General features: G+C 45.2%; 1 protein-coding gene and 1 long non-coding RNA gene across 6 annotated transcripts in view; one reads left to right on the top strand and one right to left on the bottom strand.

Moving 5' to 3' along the window:
* LOC140219526 (uncharacterized) overlaps positions 1 to 20,982 on the bottom strand; it is an 80,696-nt gene extending 59,714 nt beyond the window's left edge. For all 4 annotated transcript variants that reach the window (XM_072289385.1, XM_072289387.1, XM_072289386.1 and 1 more), the window contains exons 1-4: positions 20,807 to 20,982; positions 2,950 to 2,994; positions 2,189 to 2,227; positions 315 to 377 (exon numbers count right to left, since the gene is read on the bottom strand). In XM_072289385.1, the coding sequence (XP_072145486.1) occupies positions 315 to 377; positions 2,189 to 2,227; positions 2,950 to 2,994; positions 20,807 to 20,885 (226 nt within the window). In that variant the 5' untranslated portion in view covers positions 20,886 to 20,982. The remainder of the gene's footprint in view (positions 1 to 314; positions 378 to 2,188; positions 2,228 to 2,949; positions 2,995 to 20,806) is intronic.
* Positions 1 to 20,987, top strand: part of LOC129385288 (uncharacterized) — a 482,098-nt gene that overhangs the window by 300,886 nt on the left and 160,225 nt on the right. The window lies entirely within an intron of this gene.

Raw genomic sequence — 20,987 nt, 5'->3', positions numbered from 1 at the left:
AAGCTTTTCTTTTAAATGCAGCAAACCCCGTCAAATTTGGTGCAGTGGTTGCCGAGAAAAACGAATTCCCCTTTTACATGTATTTAGATAGGAGCACCCGAGCTAAAGCTTCCTCTTAAGGTGCTACCTCTTTTAGGTGCTACCTGTTTATTGAGTTATACGGACGCTCATGTATACTCATTGTTCAAAAGGCAATACAACTTCATGAAATTACCGGTTCGGCAGTGACATATGTATCAAGCACACTTCCACATTTAGTCTTCATTGCATCCGCTAAGAATCTCACTTCAGAGATACTTGAAAGCTGTACTTACTCGGTTTACGAGTCGGATTATGCGGCCGTTTATCCCTTAATGCGTTGTGTGAACGCCGTGCTCCTAGAAATAGACGCATAAAAGAGCAAGTATGACACACATGAGCCACGTAACCGTATATACAACAATCTACGTTCAAACATCCCGCAGTTAATACCCCGAAGTGCTGGAATTTCTCCCAGTAATCCTTCAAACCTACGAGCAAGGTTACTAATATGAATAATTCCGTTGCCTAGCTCCTCATAGGCTCTGATGCCAATTTATTTATTTGCGACCATTTGACCTATACTATTAAAGTAACGGTGTCCAGTCACACACTGAGGCTCAAGGTTCGGCATAGTAAGACTTGCAGTCATCTATAAACTTTCCTAATTCTCGCGACACAAACGTCTTAAACACACTTTTGCAATATTTCTGAATTAAATGGCTCAAGCTCTGAGGTTTTACGTGCCAAAACCACGCCAAGGGCAACAGGTGCGCCGAGCGTTTATTGCTCTTCGCCCGTATCACGAGGCAGACACCGCGGCCGTGATGGAACCCGCGAACTCTACATCAGTAGCGCAACATGATAGCCACTGAGCTACCGCCGCGGGTGCTAAGTTTCTTAAAGGTACGCTAACAGTGTCACCTAAGTTACTAAATGACTAAAGAAACTTTTCTCCTGAGAACACTGCTTTACCTGAAATTTATGCGCATTGCCACTTCCTGGCACAATTTTCTTGGCTAGGCCTTGAGAACATACAGGGAGCGTGTGTTATTAAAGGGACACTAAAGAGAAAAATGATTTCTTCTGCATGAGTAAATTACCGTTCTCCAACACCAAAAATACCACTCTTACAGCGATAAGACGTTTGGTAAGCCAGAAACAGCGCAACAACGATATACGGGTGGCGACGCCTACTTAAGTTCCCGCACCTGGGGGCTGTGACGTCTTGGATTTTGATGGCATCTTCTAGGGCCTACTAATTACATATAGCGGTACAGATTGACTACATTGTGTTCTAAAGGAACCAAATAATAAACATGGCAAGTTTCGGGAATCTTTATTCAGCCAACGCCGCCCAAATGCGCAAACATACTTTGGAGCCCCTGACGTCACGCTGATGTACCGGCGCTGGGGTTTCGGCGCGAAATTCAAATACTAATACTTGGACCTTTATTTTCTCATCTAATAATCAAACTACTTTTTTGAAATGACTACCTGCAGGGTTCTCAAACAATGCTTCATTAGTCTAAACTGATTTATTGTTTCGCTTTAGTGTCCCTTTAAGCTTATTTAAATTGGTCATTCGGCATGGCATTCACTGTATATCCTTGTAAATTGCACCCCGTATTGTATATTTCTCTGATAAGTAATTGCCAAAAGTAACTTTCGCGATGTGTATCTAGGCGCAAAAAACAAACATAACGAGCAACAACAAAATAAGCGGATCAAGTTATTTCATGTTAGTTTAAATGTTCGTCCAACATCAAGAAAGGGGCTGACAGATAGCACACTGTGGTATAAAGTTTGTAAACAGGGATAAGGGGCCTCAGAAAGGCTGGCCAACGTTTCGATAGGATGACCTATAGTTGTCGAAGGCGGCCTCGTCATCCTCGGCATGTTAGCTTTAAAGGGTTAGTGCAGTGACGTCCCGTGTCGTTGTTAACCAACCACCACCGACAACAACCGCATGTGACGTCACTGCACTAACCCTTTAAACCTAACATTCCGAGTATGATGAGGCCGCCTTCGATGAAGATAGGTCCTCCTATCGAAACGTTGGCCAGCCTTTCTGAGGCACCTTATCCCTGTTTACAAACTTTAAAAGTTCGTGCAAGAGTAGAGCCGGAAAGAGAAACAACGACACAGTAACACGTCCTTCAGCACCTACCTCTGCATGGGCGGCGCTCCTGTCTTCTGGTGTACGCTTCTGCACACATATTAGAAATAATTGTTTGGTATTTTGTATTTTATTTCGTCATTCATCATTAGTACTAGCAGATTGAAGGCTTTTAGTCGACATCCGTTTTTTAGAAGTGTACACAATATCACCTTCGTGCCCGCGGTGTTGGCTCAGCGATTATGGCGCTCTGCTGCTACGTACTGTTTCGCGATTGCGATCCCAAGCTCCAAAAACCACATTTAGACGAAGGCAATGTGCACAAGCGCTCGTGCGCCTAGTATTATGTGCACGAGAAAGAACTACAGGTAGTCAAAACAAAACCTGAGCCCTCCACTATATGTAGCATATTCCCGTAGTCCCAGTCGTTCAGCGAGACTTTTCTCGCCACAAATGACGTATTTTTGCTTTTCGGTTGTCCTGTTCCTAAACACATTCACATTGTCTACGAAGCTCCTGTCTGGAATTTTCACGTCTGCTCATGGCTTAAACGTTCAAGTCATAATACAAGCTGCTATAATTATAATGTTCAAGTTGGGGATAGCGACAGCCGATGTACGCAGCAGAAAAAGAAAAACATTTCGTAACCACAGAATCTCAATTACTAAATAGAAAAGCTAAACTGCAGTTTCAACTAGCTGCCTCCAGGCGGGGTGATCTGGACAGCGTAACATCTGTTGTTAGGTCGTCGTTGAATGTGCTTTACATTAGAGTAGCGTTGACTCTTGTATTGTAGTGACAGCCGTACTTACCCGAGCGGATTTCCTGTTCTCTGTTCCCAGCCGCATTATGTGTCCCTATAAATAAGTAGACCATTGTTATAAGTTATAAGTGACCATCGTTATACCATATAATTACCATAGTTGCCATAGACCATAAGTTATAAGTAGATCCATCGTTTTCCTAGGAGGCGGGTTTGTTCAATAAAGCGCAGTTGTTAGTCCAGTCGTAGTGTGTGCTACGTCTCTCACCTGTTCTTTGTCTTTTTACTCGTCTACTTCACAAGAACACGTTATCAGGAAATTGTCTGGATACAAAATGAACTTGGATATAGGCAGTATTTTTTTTCAAAGCATGGACACTCTAAGGTTTCCAACGTGTTCTTGGCAAAGTGTGTGCTGTCACATCGTTTCATGTCCTCCCCCCCCCCCCTCAGAGAACTCTGTGACAGCACTCACTTTGCCAGGGTTATATAGGAGACCATTAGCCCTAAGAACGTCTCCGAAAACGCTGTTGCGGCACCGAGCGAAATCACACGTGAAATAGTGAAGGCAAGGTCACAAAAACTCATTAAGACTGCCCAACATATGGATGAGCTGGCTCTCAAAAGAAGGGGAAAAGACAGACACGTCGTATAGCTAGCAAACACGAGGGGGCCATTTTTACCCTCAAAGTAAAGAATACAGTATGTGCCATAAGGTCAGGGTAACATTACATAGCTCAAAAGGCATTACTTTGAAATTGTGGCATCTAACTGACATGATGAAGACAGTATTGTTGCGGTCTGTCACATCGACGACAATTTACTTCCCGGCAGTTGTTAGCGGAAAATTAAGCAGTTGTATGAATGATGTTCAAGGCCTCATCGAAGCGGAGCATGGGGTGTGGGTTGGTTATGTTGAACCTGCGCTGCAACTGCTTGGGAGCTTAGTCTTAATTACTTGATCAACATCTCAAATCTTATAGTTAGATGAAAAGGGCCAATGAGAAAATTGTTGAGCATCGTGGGAAACTCCCGGTGCAGCTTACTGTTGCTCGATAAGTGCTACGTAAAAGTGTTCTTGCCGAGCGTGAAAGAAGCCCGTGTATACACGCAAAGTGCCTCGAGCGGCCAGTCGCGCGGTAATTTTGCGTGCATTCGCGGGCTCCTTTTACGTTCGGAAAAACACACTTATGTAGCACGTATTGAGCAGCGGAAAGATTTATCGGGAGTTTTTCATGTCGCTCTGCAATTCTCTCATTGGCAGCTTTCATCTAACTATAATATTTGAGAAGTTGAATAATTAATTTAGAATTGTCTAATCAGGCGGAATGAAAAAAAAGATCATTTGAATATCTTCAAGTGACGACAAACAACGTTACCTTGGTTCGGTCCAGCTACGTAGGATTTGCATATCTTTAGTGCTTGGCTCAAGTTACGTGGGACACCCTGTACAGTTCCTCCTGCCGAGTGTTTCTCCCTGGTGCAAGTAGTCCGGCGTTTTATCTAAAGTTCTACTGCACTTCGTAATAAATCTCGCTTTTCTACCACGGCACTCTACTTTCATCCAATGCTCACAAAAAAACATTACTCGTGTCAGAGACATCGATAGCTCTTCACGATATGCTTCTTCCGCTTCATTGTGCTCGCCAGTTTTCCAAGCCAACACTAGATCCCAACACCGACGTCTCAAAGTGTGCATGAGCCTGATTTGGTATCTGCGTTTCGCCACTGCTTGCGAACGCTGTACTGCGTTAAGGTAAACATTTGTAAATTAGTCGTCGGGCCTCAACCAGCACCATCTCACTATTGCTACAAGAACTAACATTTTGGGCGCCTTTGTATGAAGTCATACTTGCCTTTAAGCGCAGAATATGAGTAGACAAAAATTCGTGTAACGGCAACATTCATATGGACGCGCATTACCAGCGAAGCTGTTTACGCTGCATGCGTGGGCTGCATACATTAGCTGCATACATTACGAAATGATACATTTTTAGAGCGGAGCTCTTAATGGCCCCTTCCTGCGGCCAGCGTTGGCGGGGGCGGCAGCAGCGTAACCGAACGAGCGACCACAACAGCGAAGGATGGAAGAGTGAACGCGGAGCTGCAAATGAAAGACGCGGGCTGCGATCGGCGGAAGCCACGGCGGAGACCAATGAGAGTTCGTAGTAGACACCGCGGTTGCCTTCACTGTACGGAGCGGCGAGTGAGGAAGACATCGACGCACCCTAGCAGCCGCTGGAGAACGTCCCTTATCCCTCGCCTGACCCCTCTGCTCTCGTGCCACAGTAGAGGCAGTTGCTCTTGTGCTAGGGTGCCTCGACGCCCTCCTCGCCCACCACTCTGTACAGAGTGGGCAAGCGCAGCGTCTGTTGGCCACGCGAGTCGCTGACACCCCGTAGTAGACGTTTTTGACGGATGCCATAGGAACGCGTTGTCTGCGCTCGTGTGTCTTGCGTGCGCTTTGGCAGTACTTTACTGGCCTTCCCCCAGTTCCGCTGGTCTCTGATGTTTGCGTTAGCAGAACCGCGCGTAACGTTTTTTCGTTTTCCTTTTTTTTTCCTTTATTTACATAAGCTATTCATGACCTATGCTGAATTGAAGACTTATTTCAGCCGATCGACAAAAACGACTCCTCTTTACGCGTTCGTTAATCATGGATGTCAGCGCATAGTTATGCGCAGTACCGTTGCTCCCATCATTAACGGCTGCTTCTCGAAAGCCATTAGACACGTGGAAAGTAAAAATGGTCTGACAAATTTCAGAATGTAATCGGCATTAGAAGTGAGCGTGCACCTGTTCTAGCTTGCGATGAGGATAGACGCTACAAAATGCGTTCGTCGCTAAAGTTTGCTGGACATTACTTAAAGTACATTGGCACTGCGACGCGTTTACCAGCGTAGCTCCATCGCACATGGTTCTAGGATTTCTTTGTCTCCTTCGACAGAAAAACATTTCACGAATTCAAGCGAACAGTGCCTATCTCCGTTGGAATCACGCATGCAAGACGCACCGCAGAATTTGTTTCAATAAAGAAAAGCCCAATGTAAGTGTCGAAACCACATGCTAGACAATGAGGCGTGTTCGCGCAATGCACAGCACGTAGCATTCGCCGCATAAGCTGCAACTGCCGTAAAGCGGCAACTGTAGCATATGGAGCAGAGGTGACGTCTTACACTTTTATATGTGAAAGGAGATCCCGTGTTGTGGTATTTGTGTTCCGATAGCGCTGTGAGAAGGCCCCGTATAGTTAGGACTCCTCAAGAGCAGCGTTAGCAGGATGAGTGGCACCCGCCGTGGTTGCTCAGTGGCTATTGTGTTGGGCTGCTGAGCACGAGGTCGCGGGATCGAAACCCGGCCACGACGGCCGCATTTCGATGGGGGCGAAATGCGAAAACACCCGTGTACTTAGATTTAGCTGCACGTTAAACAACCCCAGGTGGTCAAAATTTCCGGAGTCCTCCACTACGGCGTGCCTCATAATCAGAAAGTGGTTTTGGGACGTAAAACCCCATAATTTTTTTTAACAGGATGAGTGGAGATGGGAACAGCAACAACAATATGAACAATGGCGCCATGCTCACGCTAGGCTAGGCTCTTGCTATGCATCATTTCTTGTAGTACATTGCTCAATTGTTTGAAGCTACGTCACATGGGGCTATCACATCAGTTGGTACCACAGCCTTGCTGGCCAACCACCTTCACAGCGTGGGTGGGAGCCCAGTTTCTTTACAAGGCCACGTTTTCTGTTTGGAAACGTTTCAATGACGAATAAAACATCCTGTTGCCCTGCAAAGATCACCATGGTGTCTAAGGGACGCGTTCGCCGCTGAAATCCGCAGTGCGTCTTTCGTCGTAAAGCGCTACTTTGCCTATCTGGAGTATGAAAGCCGCGCCTTCGCTCATTCCTACAGTGCGTAAGAGCTGCACAATCTTTTTTGTTCGGACATTCGCGACTTTCGGATGGATGAGTCAGCAACGCCACAATGCTCATGTTATTCTATCATTTCACAGCAACTGCTGCGGTGCAGCAGGTAAAACACCTGGCTCGCAACCAAGGCAGGTGCTCGAACGCGGCTTGGAAGCACGGTACACCAAGCACCGCCTCAGAGGAGTGGCCGGCATTGTGTCCGCTAGCTAACTGACAAGGCGGCAAACAATTCGTTTTCTGCTCAGCAGTGGTTTGGGGTGGCCGTCAGGAGACGCAAAGGGGCACCGGTTCACATGATAATTTTAATTACCAGCAGATTCAGGCTTCCTGGAGCAACACACAGGCGGCGCTGAAATTTAGTGTGGCCCATCGCAACAGATTCGCAGCTCCACGGCTATTTTTGTAACTGCTTGCTATCCTAAGAATAGAAGTGCTTCGCTGTTTCTTCCTTTATTATATTATTTTGTAATTTCCTGGCGTCTACGCAGTGCACATGAGTGTGAAATCTTAGGTATTTTATTTAATATGAATAAAGTTTTTTCTCTTCTTTTGATGCTCGTTCTTTATAAAGATGTTTAGGAGCACACTTATTGCCTTTAAGGCGCTCAGCATTCCTTGCCTACTCGTACCCTTTGACTCTGTCTGGCATCTTACGCCGATACCGATGACCCCAGTTGTCTACTAGCTTCTGCAAGGTGTGTCCTCTTGGGCTTAATGCTGTTGTAGTCGTTCCATCGTCCTCATTCATGTCTCCTCATCCGACTCCCGTAGTGCCTGCATCATGCCATCATTGTGACACAGTCTTCGCCATCGCATCGTCGCTATGCTATGGTCATCACGCTGTTATCGCACCATCGAGGTCGTCCTGCCGCCTTCATCGTTCCATCAACCTAATTGCTTCTTCGTGCTTCCATCGTCGTCACCGCATCGTCGTTTTACAGGCACCGTCATGCCGTCCTGGTCATAGCCGATCCTGGCAAGATAGTGTCACAGCAGAGTGGGAACGAGTGTATGTTGCAGATAGCCCAGTCAATACAAATCTCAGAATGACCATGACAGACCCGAAATAAAGGTGTCTTCGGCAATACGGTATGTCGCCACAACGTCTAAAGGCTAATCGCAATAATGTCGACCGTCGTGAGGTGTATCTTACAGGGAAATTTCTCCGCTGATACCTCGCCACCTTTTACAAAAGTCTTGCTTTTTAGAGCGCAGCTCTTGTGCCCCCGTTGCTCCGTTGAGCGTCGGCGCGCCTCAACGTCGTTCATAGGCATAACAGAGCGAAAGAGCACAGCGAAAGACGAAAGGGAATGCAGAGTGCAGCGGGAGATGCGAGAGCGTGAGCAGGAAAGTGGAGGAGGAGGCTATAGTGAAAGCATGAGGTAGAAAGTGCAGGAGGAAAGTATCGCAAAAGTATGGGGAGGAAAGCAGAGTGCCGGCACTAGACTATACGAGGTGACGCCGTAGTATTTGTAATCTAATTGTATACGCGCGACGCGAATTGTATAGTACCTTCTGGAAGCCACGCGATTACACTGGAACCTTCGACGAGTCATGTATAAAAGCCCACGTGCTTGACCCGCAAATCAGATTTTCGACGATCGCCGACTCGGCTCGCTGTTATTGTGCTTGAGTATTACGTGTTTTGCAACGCTTCGAGCCGTTTGCAACGTGCCGCACGAGACAGGTTGTCCATACCAGCCAATATATCGCGAAGTGAAAATGCGTACTGAGCTGCACTCGAATTTCGCATTTGGGAGTATCATTATCGTCAGTCATTTTTTTTTTCTTCTAAGCAATATACTATTCGATCGATTAGTGTTTCTTCCCATGTATACAATAAAGCGTTAAAGTTAGGTGTTTTTACAAGTATTCAATTAGAACAGGAATAGGTACCACGATAACTACTTGTTCCTTTATAGTTTTTCAGAGAAAGAAGACGATGACGTTTAGTGGATCGGCTGTCTTCCACCGGCTCACAGTTTTCAGTCTTTCTGAGTTTTCATTGTGCTTCGCAATCAGCCATACGCTGTGGAAATTTCTACCTTGCAGTCGATGCATAGCAACTGTCCCCCTAGGGCGCAGTATACCAAACAAGCTGGGGAACGGGTTGGCACTACCAGCCAAACTCCATGCTGCTCTAGTAGAGTTCAGCGGAAACAATAAGCGTGTGAATCACTATAGAGAACCTGCAAATCAATGCGCGAACCAATATTAACGCATGGCAAAGAGGCCATGGGATGAAAAAGAAACAGGTTCATTCGCAGGCAAGCGACAGGTGGAGATGACATATGCCAGACACTATTTATAGTTATCAATCACAAGAAAAAGACAGGTACAGAGGTGTGAATCAGCAACAAGCCAACAACCATCCGAAGTATTCTGTGGAGGATCAACCAAATAGCTTGGGCCGCTGTTATGTTGGCCCAAGAAAAATTTCTCAGTCACCGCTTGTGCAAGGACCGCGCTTTCCTGCTCACAACGTGCACATTTTCGTTGTCACTTAATTACTTCTTAGTTTCCCCAAACTAGCTAGCATCGTAGTTGAAGTTCATGTGTCCTACTCTTACTCCGCGATATATGGGAGATTTGAAGATGTTTGTCGAGTACTCAGGCGAAAAACTCCAGGAATACCCGCAAGGTGAAAGCGTAATATTGGATAGGAGGGAGGTCTTTTATGTCAGCAATGATGAACGTGTGACTAAAGCGTCTGGACGAGGCTCTGTAAAATTTTAATTTTCCGTATATTCTCCCATGCGAAAGCGAGTGTCACTTGGTTGGGTTAGTACTATGCGTGCTAGAATGTTGTCTCAGCCATCCAATGTTACTGAGGCCAACGTCATGGTCACATCGTCAAGCATTTTGACAATCATCTGCGCTAAGTATCGCGCTCTTGCTCATACACATAAAGTGAGCGCAGCCTCCTGAGCCCAGACTCTTTGGGGCCACTGTGGCCGCGCTCAGACTACTGCATTTTATGGATGATATCAGAAGAAATAAAATGGCAGCACTCGCCCGAACGATAGAGCACATTCAAGGAATAGTACGCAAGCGGTATGAAGCTGAGCCCAATCGATACATGGCATTCCGGTCAACGCGTCATTCAGAGAGAGAACATTCTTCATTTCACGGAGCAGTCCCCAAAGAGTATTTTGCCGCATCCTTGACAAGAGAGCACACAAGGACACATTATAATCTCCCCGTAAGCTATGTGCAAAGCCTATAAATATCTGCAAACCCACCCTAGTAACAAAGGAAAGTAATGTTGCTGAGTGGAAATACTGTAAATGATGTCGGAAGGTGGGGAATTCCATCTACCATGAACGACGCAATGAGTTCGCTATCTTGTGCGATTCTTGTGACAGAGAGCTTCCCTGAAGAACATGACGCCCTGTCTTTAGATCCTCTGATATAACTATCTAAAATAGCGCAGCGCTTTGATTATTCTCCACAGCAATGATGGCTCCTTAATCTGATACTATCAGCAGTACACGGAGCCCTTCTGTCATTCTTGAAGGCGAAATATTTATACCCGCGATTGTAAACTAACGTTTGTTACAAATTGCCCTAATCTGTAGACCATTTCGCGGACGTTAAGCGCCTCCCCTCCCCCCCCCCCCCCCCCCCCTATGAGTGTATGAGGCACATACAGGTTTACTTCTTGCGTTGTTTCGCCCTCTCTCTCGCCCATGTCCTTGTCTTCTCGCTCTAATAATATATCTACTGTTACTTATTCACTAATCTTTTCTGTGCACCTTTTTCTCTTCTAGAGCTGAGAGGCATTGTGCCGCTCGTGGTGGCGGTTGCCAGTCAGCTGTCCACCTCTGTTCTTTGATTTTTTTATATGTGGAAGCCGAATAAAACAAATAAAAATAATTAGTACATGTAAACAATAGTACCAAAACCTTTAGAACATTGCGAACAAACGTTCTTTGGTGGCGGTCACAGTTTTTTTTTTACAACACGCGACATGCGTAAACCATAGTGCAAAATCGGGCGTGCCACCTCCACAAGAAGCCGTGACAGCTCCACCTGTTCGCTGCACTTTCGTTGCCTGAGCGTGCGTCGTTGAATAAATTGTCCGTGAAATATTGTGAGCCGCTTGCTTTGTGAGTGCAGCGCTTTTTCTAACAATATTTGAGTCTGCAGACTTTCCTTGTGCAATAAACAGCTCCTCTGGCTTGAATATAGCGTTTTCTTTTACCCAGGAGAGCTTGTAGAATCATATTAGAGGTTGGACTGCGCAACATTTTGACGAGACACACAGAAGAGAAACACACACCAAAGAGCGCTTTCTCTTCTGTGTGTCTCGTCAAAATGTTGCGCAGTCCCACTCCAATATGCTATACCAACACGCCCAGTCGTCAACCTGGTAGAAGCAATTGCGAATTTAAAGCAACGCTCATCATCAGATTTTGAGGGCACAAGAACTATCAGGCTATATACACCTCACCAATCAGGCGGTGCTTAACTCCGTCTCCTTTAAATGTTCAGCTCGTCGTAGACAAGTCACGAGGTGCCGGCTGATTAGAAACTGGTGAAACTTGTTGCAGTTATATAACATTGAAAACTGCCCGACTAACTATGCATCTTTCCGACCTATAGTATTGCTCAGTGGCGAGGAAAAATTCATGCAGAAAAAGATCCAGAAGAGAATGTCGTGGTTTCATGAAAGCAGGTCAGCATATCCAAAAAACCTTTTTGAATTTCTCTCAAGCAGCTCGGCGATAGACAGTATCATTGATCTTCTATTGCTTCAGGAACAACTGAGCTTTATACGCAGACCAGTCGCCAACATTAGGGGGAAAAAAGGAACTTTTCACTTCTTCATTCACAGTAGAGTTATCTAACTTCGGGAGATTTTCAGTCTTTCAGGGTGACTGTTCATATGGGGCGCAAAACAGTTACGAGGACGACTGCTAATTATCAACGCTCCAAAAAGCGCTTTCTCATATTACGCTGTTGGGAAATTTAATTTGTTCTTTATTTTTTTATTTCACTCTAATACACCCGAAGAGGATCCTGCTAACGTGCTCTCCGTATCTCATTTTACTCAAATAAAATCAGCATTTGGAGCCCGGCGCATTCTTGAGAAGACAGGCAGCACCGATTCCATACTGTGGCTAATATTTTGGCTTCTTTGGCACCCAGACATCTCTTGGCAGAAAACAAAATGTGTCGATACCCATAGTGTCTCGGGGACCGCGCCCTAGTGTATGGGAAAACTCAAAAATTTTTGGTCGTAGCAGTCGACAGAACTCTGTGTTGGTCACCACAAGTAATCAAGCTAGGAATGGGCGTTTCCTAATTATTCTATATATTGGGATATATGGTAGGGCAGAAATGGGGTAGAAACAACTTCTCAATGTTTGGTTTTTATCAGGTGTGCTAGACAGTATGTTGCAGTACTGTTTCCCCATTCTGCACAAATCTTCATCACAGCAAAAAAAGAAAGCAACATTGAGGCACCATTCTCACGATATAGCTGTTGGAGACATTGCGGTGGTCTTGCCGTGGTCTTTGCCGTAGGCGGTCGTTCCTCGCTACCCTGGAGGAGTCGAGATTACGGTGACATTTCTACGCAATTTTATGATATCTGGCTCAGGTTGCGGATTTAGAAAAGCTTACTCCGTACTACGACACATAAACCGATATACTGCTTGGAGGAAACGTAGAGGAACTACTACGTCTGCCTTCAATTTACTGTGGTATAAAGCTTATAAACACGGATGAGGTGCCTCAGAAAGGTTCGCGAAAGTTTCAATAGGAGGACCTATCTTCGTCAAAGGCGGCCTCGTCATCCTCGGCATGTCAGTTTTAAAGCGTTAGTGCGGTGACATCACGTGCTGTTGTTGTCGGTGGCGGCTGGTTGTAAAGGGAGAGACAGCAAATAGAATGAGCGCTATCGCCTGACGTCGGTGAGCGTGGTTCCCAAAACGAGGGGAAAAGAGCGGGAGAGTGGGAAGACGGGGAGAAAAGAAAAGAAAGAACAGGAGAAAAAAAAGAGGGACACCAGGAGGAAAAAGAGAAAGAGCAAGAAAAGAGAAAGAGCAGCATGGGAGGGTGTTGGAGAAGTGAGTGGTTAGGGACCATTCAGGGGTGTCGTTGGCGGCATGTTTTTGTGGCTTCAGAAGAGCCGGTCAAGCGGTCAGTGCGCGAGTAACAAAAAAGACCCAAAAAGACATCACTTGAAAGAGTGACTTTAGTAGCGTAGCAGCAATGCGTCGAGTATTATTCAAGGGGTTAAGATGGCGAAAGGGGGTCTGGGGTGCAATGCATGGGGTACCTGGAAGGCAAGCGCCACGGTCTTTTAAAGGACGTTAGCCCCAGTAGCTCAACGTAGGTGTCTTTACGGTGGTATACAGAAAGGGTGATTCCCTGTGTGGCTGAGGCGCTGAAAAACGTATACATGCGTCCGGGACATTGGAATGTGTTAGTGAGGGGGTTTCAAAAAATATATATAATAAAAAACACAAAAAACAAAAAAAGGGGGGAACCGAAACTGGAATAACGAATTGGAGGCTGACGTGCGCCGAAGCGGGCAGGGGCAAGTATACTTGGAAAAAGGGGGTCGTACAGTTGATATAAACGTAAAAACATGAGAGTATATAGAATTGAGTAGTAAGCAGGAATAAATGTTCGAAATAAAGGAATAGGTCAGCTTCAGAATTAAGGTAAGCTGGTGGCATAATGTGTTTTGTGCCTTGGTTGATGATGTCAGAATTAAAGTTTTAAGTCACCGCTTTTAAAGATTCTAAGTTGCCAAGTGCCATAATAATTCCCGTCGGGTTCAGACAATTAAACTTGTGTATGAGGTATGATTCCGTACATTTCCTTTCGCGAGGTGAACGGAAATTTGTTTGTAGTACATAGAGCCTTGCTTTGTCGAATATATGACCATGTTAATTAAAGTGGCTGGATCCTGCTTTAGGTAAATTGTTTTTTGTATCCGCGCGATGACCGGTGAGTCTAGTATGAATTTGTGTTCCAGTCTCACCTATGTATTGTTCGCGACAAGTGGAACATGCTAGACAGTAGACTATGTTGCGTTATGTGCACGCGAAACCCAAAGTTACCTTGTGTGAGTAATTCGACGTTGTACTTTTTACTGTAGTAGTAGACTGAATATGTTTGCATGTAGACCAACTGGGGCGGCTACAGGGACCGGTTCCCAACTTCGTCTTTGTCTTAAATTTGCCATGGGCAAGAATATCTTTAAAATTAGTGTTTCGTCTGTAGGCTGCTCTGCATGGGTCGGGAAAAATCTTATTAAGTTCCTGCTTGCTGGTGAGAATAGGGTAGTTTTTACTGAGGATGTTCACGTTCAAAAGGGCGTTTGAGAATTTTGTAGTAAGAAGAGGCGTTGTTGTTGTTGTTGTGATCCTCGGGCGGCGCTTGAGCACCTCGGATCGTTTGGTTGCAGTGGTGTAGGCTCTTTGAAGGTCATTGTTTGGCTGGTTGCTGTTTGATAGGGTTTCTTTAAGGTGACCCAGTCTATCTATGTAGTCTTGGGTTTCAACGCAAATGCGGCGTTGTCGTGTGGCTTGGCCTTTAAAGATGCCTTGTTTGCAATGTCTGGGATGGTGGCTCGTATATTCTAGGTACAGTTGTTTGCCGAAAGGTTTCCTATACAGCGTTGTCTTTAGTGCCCCATTCATTGTCAATGTATATTGTTGTGTCTAGAAAATGTATGCGCTCAGTTGAAGTTTATGATGTGAATTTTATTGTTGGATGAAAAGATTTGAGGAATGCTGCATTTGTATCTAGACTGTCTTGACCATGTCCCCATATTATGAATATGTCGTCTATGTATCATAGGTATGTCAGGAGTTTGTCAGAGCAGCGCGATAGGCAATCTGTTTTTAGAATCCCCATAAATATGTTCGCGTAGGTCGGTACCGGTCCCGTGCCTGTCCATGTATCTGTAGGTAGTAACTGTCCTCAAATTCGAAGTAGTTATGTGTTAGAACTAATACAAGGAGAGGCCAGTAGACTTCAGTAGACAGTTGTGCATTGGTGTTTAGAGAGTGTTTCCTTTATCGACGATGAACCATCGAAGATTGGAATGTTGGTGTACAGCGCCATGACGTCTAGTGTTGGGAGAAATATGTTGTGGGGTAGTGTGCCTTTAGTATTAATGTCCTCCATAATTCTCAGCAGGTGGGACGTATCTTGTACAAACGACGGAAGGGCTTTTCGCAAGTCACCAAGGGGGTGTTATGGAATGTGGAGATGCTTTCTGTCGGGGTGTTGTTTGATACTATCGTACGACCTCGCATAATAGCAGTGTATAGTTCAATGGATGGAATTTTATAAATTTTTGGAAGGAGGTACAAGCACCCGGCAGTTTTGTTGCTTGGATTAAGAAATTTGTATTCTGACGCTGTTATCAACTCATCAGCCAAAAGTGATTTCAGCCTATTCGTAATTGTCGCTGTGTAGGATAATGTCGGATCCTTAATGTCTCAATGAAGGAGTTCCGTCATTTGTACAAGATACGCCCCACCTGCAGAGAATTATGGAGGACATTAATACTAAAGGCACACTACCCCACAACACAATTATCGCAACACTAGACGTCACGGCCCTGTACACCAAAATTCCCATCTCAGATGGTTTGTCTTCCATAAAACAAACGGTGTCTGAACACAATTAACAACACTCTACTAAAGTCTAGTAGCCTCTCCTTGAATTAGTTCTAACAGATAACTATTTCGAATTTGAGGAGAGTTACTACCTGCAGATACATGATATACGCATGGGTAAGCCTTCTGCACCAACCTACGCGAACATATTTATAGGGATTCTAGAAACAGATTTCCTATCGCACTGCGCTTAAATCCCCACAAATACAAACGGTACACAGAAGACGTGTTCATAATATGGGGACATGGTCAAGACAGTCTAGAAAAATATGTAGCATTTCTAAACTCTTTTCATCCTACAATAAAATTCCCATCAGAATCTTCAACTGGGCGCAAAAACTTTCTGGACACAGCAATATACATTGGCAATGGACGCTAAAGACAACGCTGTGTAGGAAACCTTTCTACAAACAACAATACCTAGAATATACGAGCCACCATCCCAGACATTGAAAACAAGGCATCTTTAAAGTCCCAGCCACACGACTACATCGAATTTGCGTTTAAAACCAAGACTACATAGATAGACTCGATCACCTTAAACAAACCCTATCAAACAGGTACCAGCCAAACAGTGACCTTCTAAAAGCCTACACCGCTGCAACCAAACTTGATCCAGCCGAGGTCCTCAAGCCCCAACCGAGGATCATTAGAACAACAACGCTTCTTCTTACTACTAAATTCTCAAACTCACTTCCAAACATGAAAATCCTCAGTAAATACTGCCCAATTCTCACCAGTAACCAGAAACCTAATAAGATTTTTCCCGACCCTCCCAGCGTAGCCTACAGACGCAACATTAACTTTAAAGATATTCTTGTGCATGCGAAACTGAGGACAAAGACGAAGTTGGGAACCGGTCCCTGTGGCTACCCCACGTGCTCTGCATGCAAACATATTCAACTTGCTACTACAGTAAAGAGTACAGCGTCAAATTACTCCAACAAGGTAACTTAGGGTTTCACCTGCACATAAAGCAACGTAGTCTACTGTCTAGAATGTACTGCTTGTAGCAAATAATAGATAGGTGAGACTGGACAATAAATTCTTACAAGACTGAACGGCCACCGCGCGGATACAAAACACAATGTACCTAAAGCAGTAGTCAGCAACTTTAATGAAGATGGTCATATATTCGACAAAGCAAGGCTCTATATATTACTAACAAATTTCCGTTCACCTCGCGAAAGAAATTATACGGAATCATACCTCATACACAGGTTTAATTGCCCACACCCGACGTGAATTAATTTGCCACGTGGCAACTTAGAATCTTTGAGAGCACTACCTTAAATCTGAAATTCTCATATTATCAGCCAAGGCACAAAACACATTATGCCACCAGCTAACCTTAATTCTTAACCTCGCCTATTCCTCCATTTCGAACATTTTTTTTCCTGCTTACTACTCAATTTAATATACTCTTTCATGTTTTTAAGTTTATATCAACTGTACGACCCCCTTTCCCCAAGTACACCTGCCCCGCCTGCTTCTGCGCACGTCAGCCTCCTATTTGTTATTCCGGCTTCGATCCCCCCCCCCCATTTTTTTTGTTTTGTCTGTTCTTTATATATATTTTTGAAATGGGCCTTACCAACACATTCCATAGTTCTAGACGCCGGTATACCTTTTTTGGCGCCTCAGCCACATAGGGTATCGCCATTTCTGTATACCGCCGTAACGAAACCTACGTTGAGCTATTGGGACTAATGTCCCTTGAAAGACCATGGTGCGGCCTTCCAGTTACCCCATTCATTGCACCCCAGACTCCTTGTCACCATCTTAACCCCTTCAAAATTACTCGACGCATTGCTGCTACATTACTAAAGTCACTATTTCAACTGATGTCTTTTGGGGCCTTTTTTATTACTCGCGCACTGATCGACTAACCGGCTCTTCTAAAGCCACAAAAACATGCCGTCAACGATACCCCTGAATGCTCCCTAAACTCTAGCTTCCCCAACACCCTCCCATGCCGCTCGGTTTCTTTTCTTGTTTTCCTTTTTTTTCTATTGGTGTCCCCCACTTTCTGTTCTCACCTTTTCTTTCTTTTCTTCCCACCTTCCCACTCTCCCGCTCTAGTCCCCTCGACTTGGTAACTAAGCTCACAGACGTCAGGCGACGGTGCTCATTCTCTTTGAAGGCTCTCCCTTTACAACCAGCCGCCACCGACAACCGCACGTGACGTCACTGCAGTAACCCATTAATGCTAACATGCCGAGGATGACGAGGCCGCCCTTGACGAAGATAGGTCCCCTTATCGAAACGTTGGCCAGCATTTCTGAGGCACCTGATACCTGTTTATAATTTTTATACCACAGTGTGCTATTCCATCTGTCAGCCCCTTTCTTGATTTTGGAATTCTACTTTCTATGTACTTCTTACGAGAACTTTGAGCAAGTGGTGAGAGCCCTCCAATGCTATGACCGAGTGTTTCTCGTCAGATATATCAACTTAAGCAGAGTTAAGCACAGTCAAGTCTAGGGAAGTAGATTACCACAGCATACAGACGTGTAGCTACCCCTCCCGTTCCATACCCCGACTGCCTACCATCGCGGAATAGTTCGTCTCCACCCAGGACGAGGCAGTGTCGGTGACGTGCTGCACGGTATCCGTCACCCATTTGTGGATAATCTTTTCTATGCTTTTCTACGTGTAGACTAGCATAACACATTTTTTTTTTTTCAATAGTCCGTAGTTTGAGTTGACTTTGCTACGATCTTTGTATTTTAGCCTATTTCACTGCCAACTAAGTGATTGTTGCAAATCATGGGGCCGAATATACGCAACTTACCGAACACCGTTACTCCACTTACAAAAGCGGGCTGTTCGTACCTTCTACCCCGGTGCACCATCCCTGTGGTACTCTCTTTGAGAGGTTACGTGCGCTGTCGTTTATCACTATGCGGAACCCAAAGATATCGTGCCCAGTAAGCAAGATAATAAACACTAATACACCTCTGAGTCGTAACGTCTTCATTTTCCCATCGCTAAACACTCGACAAGCAAGCAACGGGAATCTAAATCTCCCTGTGTGCCTCAATGTGTACGGTGAAACGCTAATCGAATTCTTCGAAGCTGAGATGTGGATAAATTACCTCTTGAAAAAATTTCGTAGTTCCGCCCGAAAGGCGAAGGACCAATTGTGATAGCAAATTGGTAGATAGCTGTGCAAAGTAAGTATAGTAGATTTATCGGCCGTATAAACTTGTAAACATTTGATTACTAACTAAATGAACAATGATAGAATGTGTAAACGTGACTCAACGAGGACGTAGAAATAAACAGAAGACACCGCTGTATTTGTGTGTCTGCTTCTTTCTACATCCTTGCTCAGTCGCGCTTACACATTCTGTCATTGATTCAAACCAACTAGCCCGTCAACGTGTTTTACCTAAATCAACCAGCACGGTGTCACGCGCACAGGTAAACATGAAAACATCTCGCGCGATGAGCGCGGAAACTCGCTGCAAAAATTCTGGAGAGAGGAATCGCGGCAGCAACAACCGAATTGACCTTCATGCATGTCTCGCTTCAGCGCGAACGAAACGCCCAGAGCACAGCGCATACGAAACTACCGGCACTACGGGCACTCTGCATAGAGTTTCTCACTACATTACCTAGAGGGAAATCTGGCGCTGCTGCGCTGTGGTATGCATGGGAATGCCGGTATATTGTGGATTTGGATTGGCATCGTTCTCGTAGAGACAGGACACTTTGAAGACGCGCTTGGCAAGTACCGTTCCCTCTGTCACAATGATTCATTTTCTACTAGAACAGCACGTGAAAAGCTGTTTTAGCTTTATTATTACGCGAAAACATGTTTTGTTTAACTATGAGAACTTGTTATTGTGTGTACGACTACATGTTACGTAAAAAGTATCAGCGGGCCGCTAAAGTTGGAGGACAGACGACAAGGTTCGCGCTCGCTTTGAAACAGTTGGTCGTCTGTTCTTGCTTTTCTTCGCTTGGTCATGCATCGTGGGTGAGTAAAGATGTAATATGCGTGAATGGAAACATTTTATGAAGATTTTACTTTGAGAACGCGTTATTTGCGTAGCGATATCCACGTTTTAGACGAAGCCTCTTACAACATCAGCCAACACGAGCCTCGCAGACACATATGCCGTCATTCCCATGACGGCACGGTGCCCCCTTAAGAACTCCCATAGACGGTGGCGCCAGATTACCCTCTAGGTGTTATAGTGAGAAACTCTATGGCACTCTGCAAACATTGCAGATCGCTTTGTGGTGAGGCCCGTGCGGGCGTGCACTATAGCCACGTCGCAGACCGCTTTCAAGACACACGAGCGCCGGCAACGCGTCCCTGCAGCGTCCGCCAAAGCGTCTACTACGGCGTCCGTGATTCGCATGGCCAACGCCGTTGCAGAAACCACGGTTGTCTCCACTCTGTACGGAGTAGCGGGCAAGGAGGACATCTAGGCACTGTAGCAGCGGCCGGAGAAGAATGCCCCTACTCCCTCGCCTCACCCACCTGCCTCGCGCGCCAAAGGAGAGGGCGCGCATCCGGGCCGCGTTCCTCGCTCGCGCACGCGAGATTGAACCGCGTTCACCGGTTCACGATCACAAGCTTTCACTCATACGGAACCTCATGGCGACGCCGGCGGCAACGCAGTAATGCACCTGGAGTGTACATATAATTCCAAATCGCATAAATAAAGTTTGTAGCAAATTTCGACATAATATGTAATCGTTACTTCCTCTCTAAACATGTAATGTCTTGACCTTTTGTTCACGTACTTTTCCCTTTTGTGTAGTACCATTACTTCGTTTATTATTTCTTTGGCTTGTGTGCGTGTTGTCTCATTTATGTAGATTATTATGTGCTTGTTCATGTTGTACAATATATGGCTGGTAACTGATTAGTACCTATGTATAGCAGTTATCTGTATTTACGACCAGTAACAGTTTGTACAAGATCGATAATCATTTTTGTGTTGGACCAGTCACTAGCCATTTAGGCTATTGGTCCAGATATTTCTGTATTTACTTTTCCTTTTACCATAATAAAGTTCCACTGCCTTACTCGATTTTGATTTGAACATGCTATTTGCAATTTTGACTTATGCCTAAATATTCACTGCTATAAATTACATTTCCAAGCGCATTTTACAACTTCTTGATAAAAAAAAACAGTTACAAAGAGTAGCAGTTTGTCCATATCCTGGCACCTTGTTTCCGCTGCAACATCAATGCAGCCTCCGTGGCCCTGGCAACGCTGCCGCGAAAGAAAATGGTTCATCGCAATGATCGCTGCCCTCTAACAAAAAAGCTTAAAAGAGCAGGCGGCGCCGTTCAGCTTTACTCACTTCTTGCTCTTGCGAGCTCCACTTCCGTGACTATAATCACCAAGACAACCAGTGTGATGGTGACTATGGCGACTTTCATGTTTTGCTGCCTTACCAGTATCGGCACACGAGACGGTACATTTGCCTGCTGCTTTTACGCACGCATGGTGAGCGCACAGAGCTCCAAACGCAGCTTGCGGAA

This window comes from Dermacentor andersoni, chromosome 7 (genome assembly GCF_023375885.2).
Source record: "Dermacentor andersoni chromosome 7, qqDerAnde1_hic_scaffold, whole genome shotgun sequence".
NCBI classification, from domain to species: domain Eukaryota; kingdom Metazoa; phylum Arthropoda; class Arachnida; order Ixodida; family Ixodidae; genus Dermacentor; species Dermacentor andersoni.
This window is presented reverse-complemented; position numbering and strand designations above follow the sequence as displayed.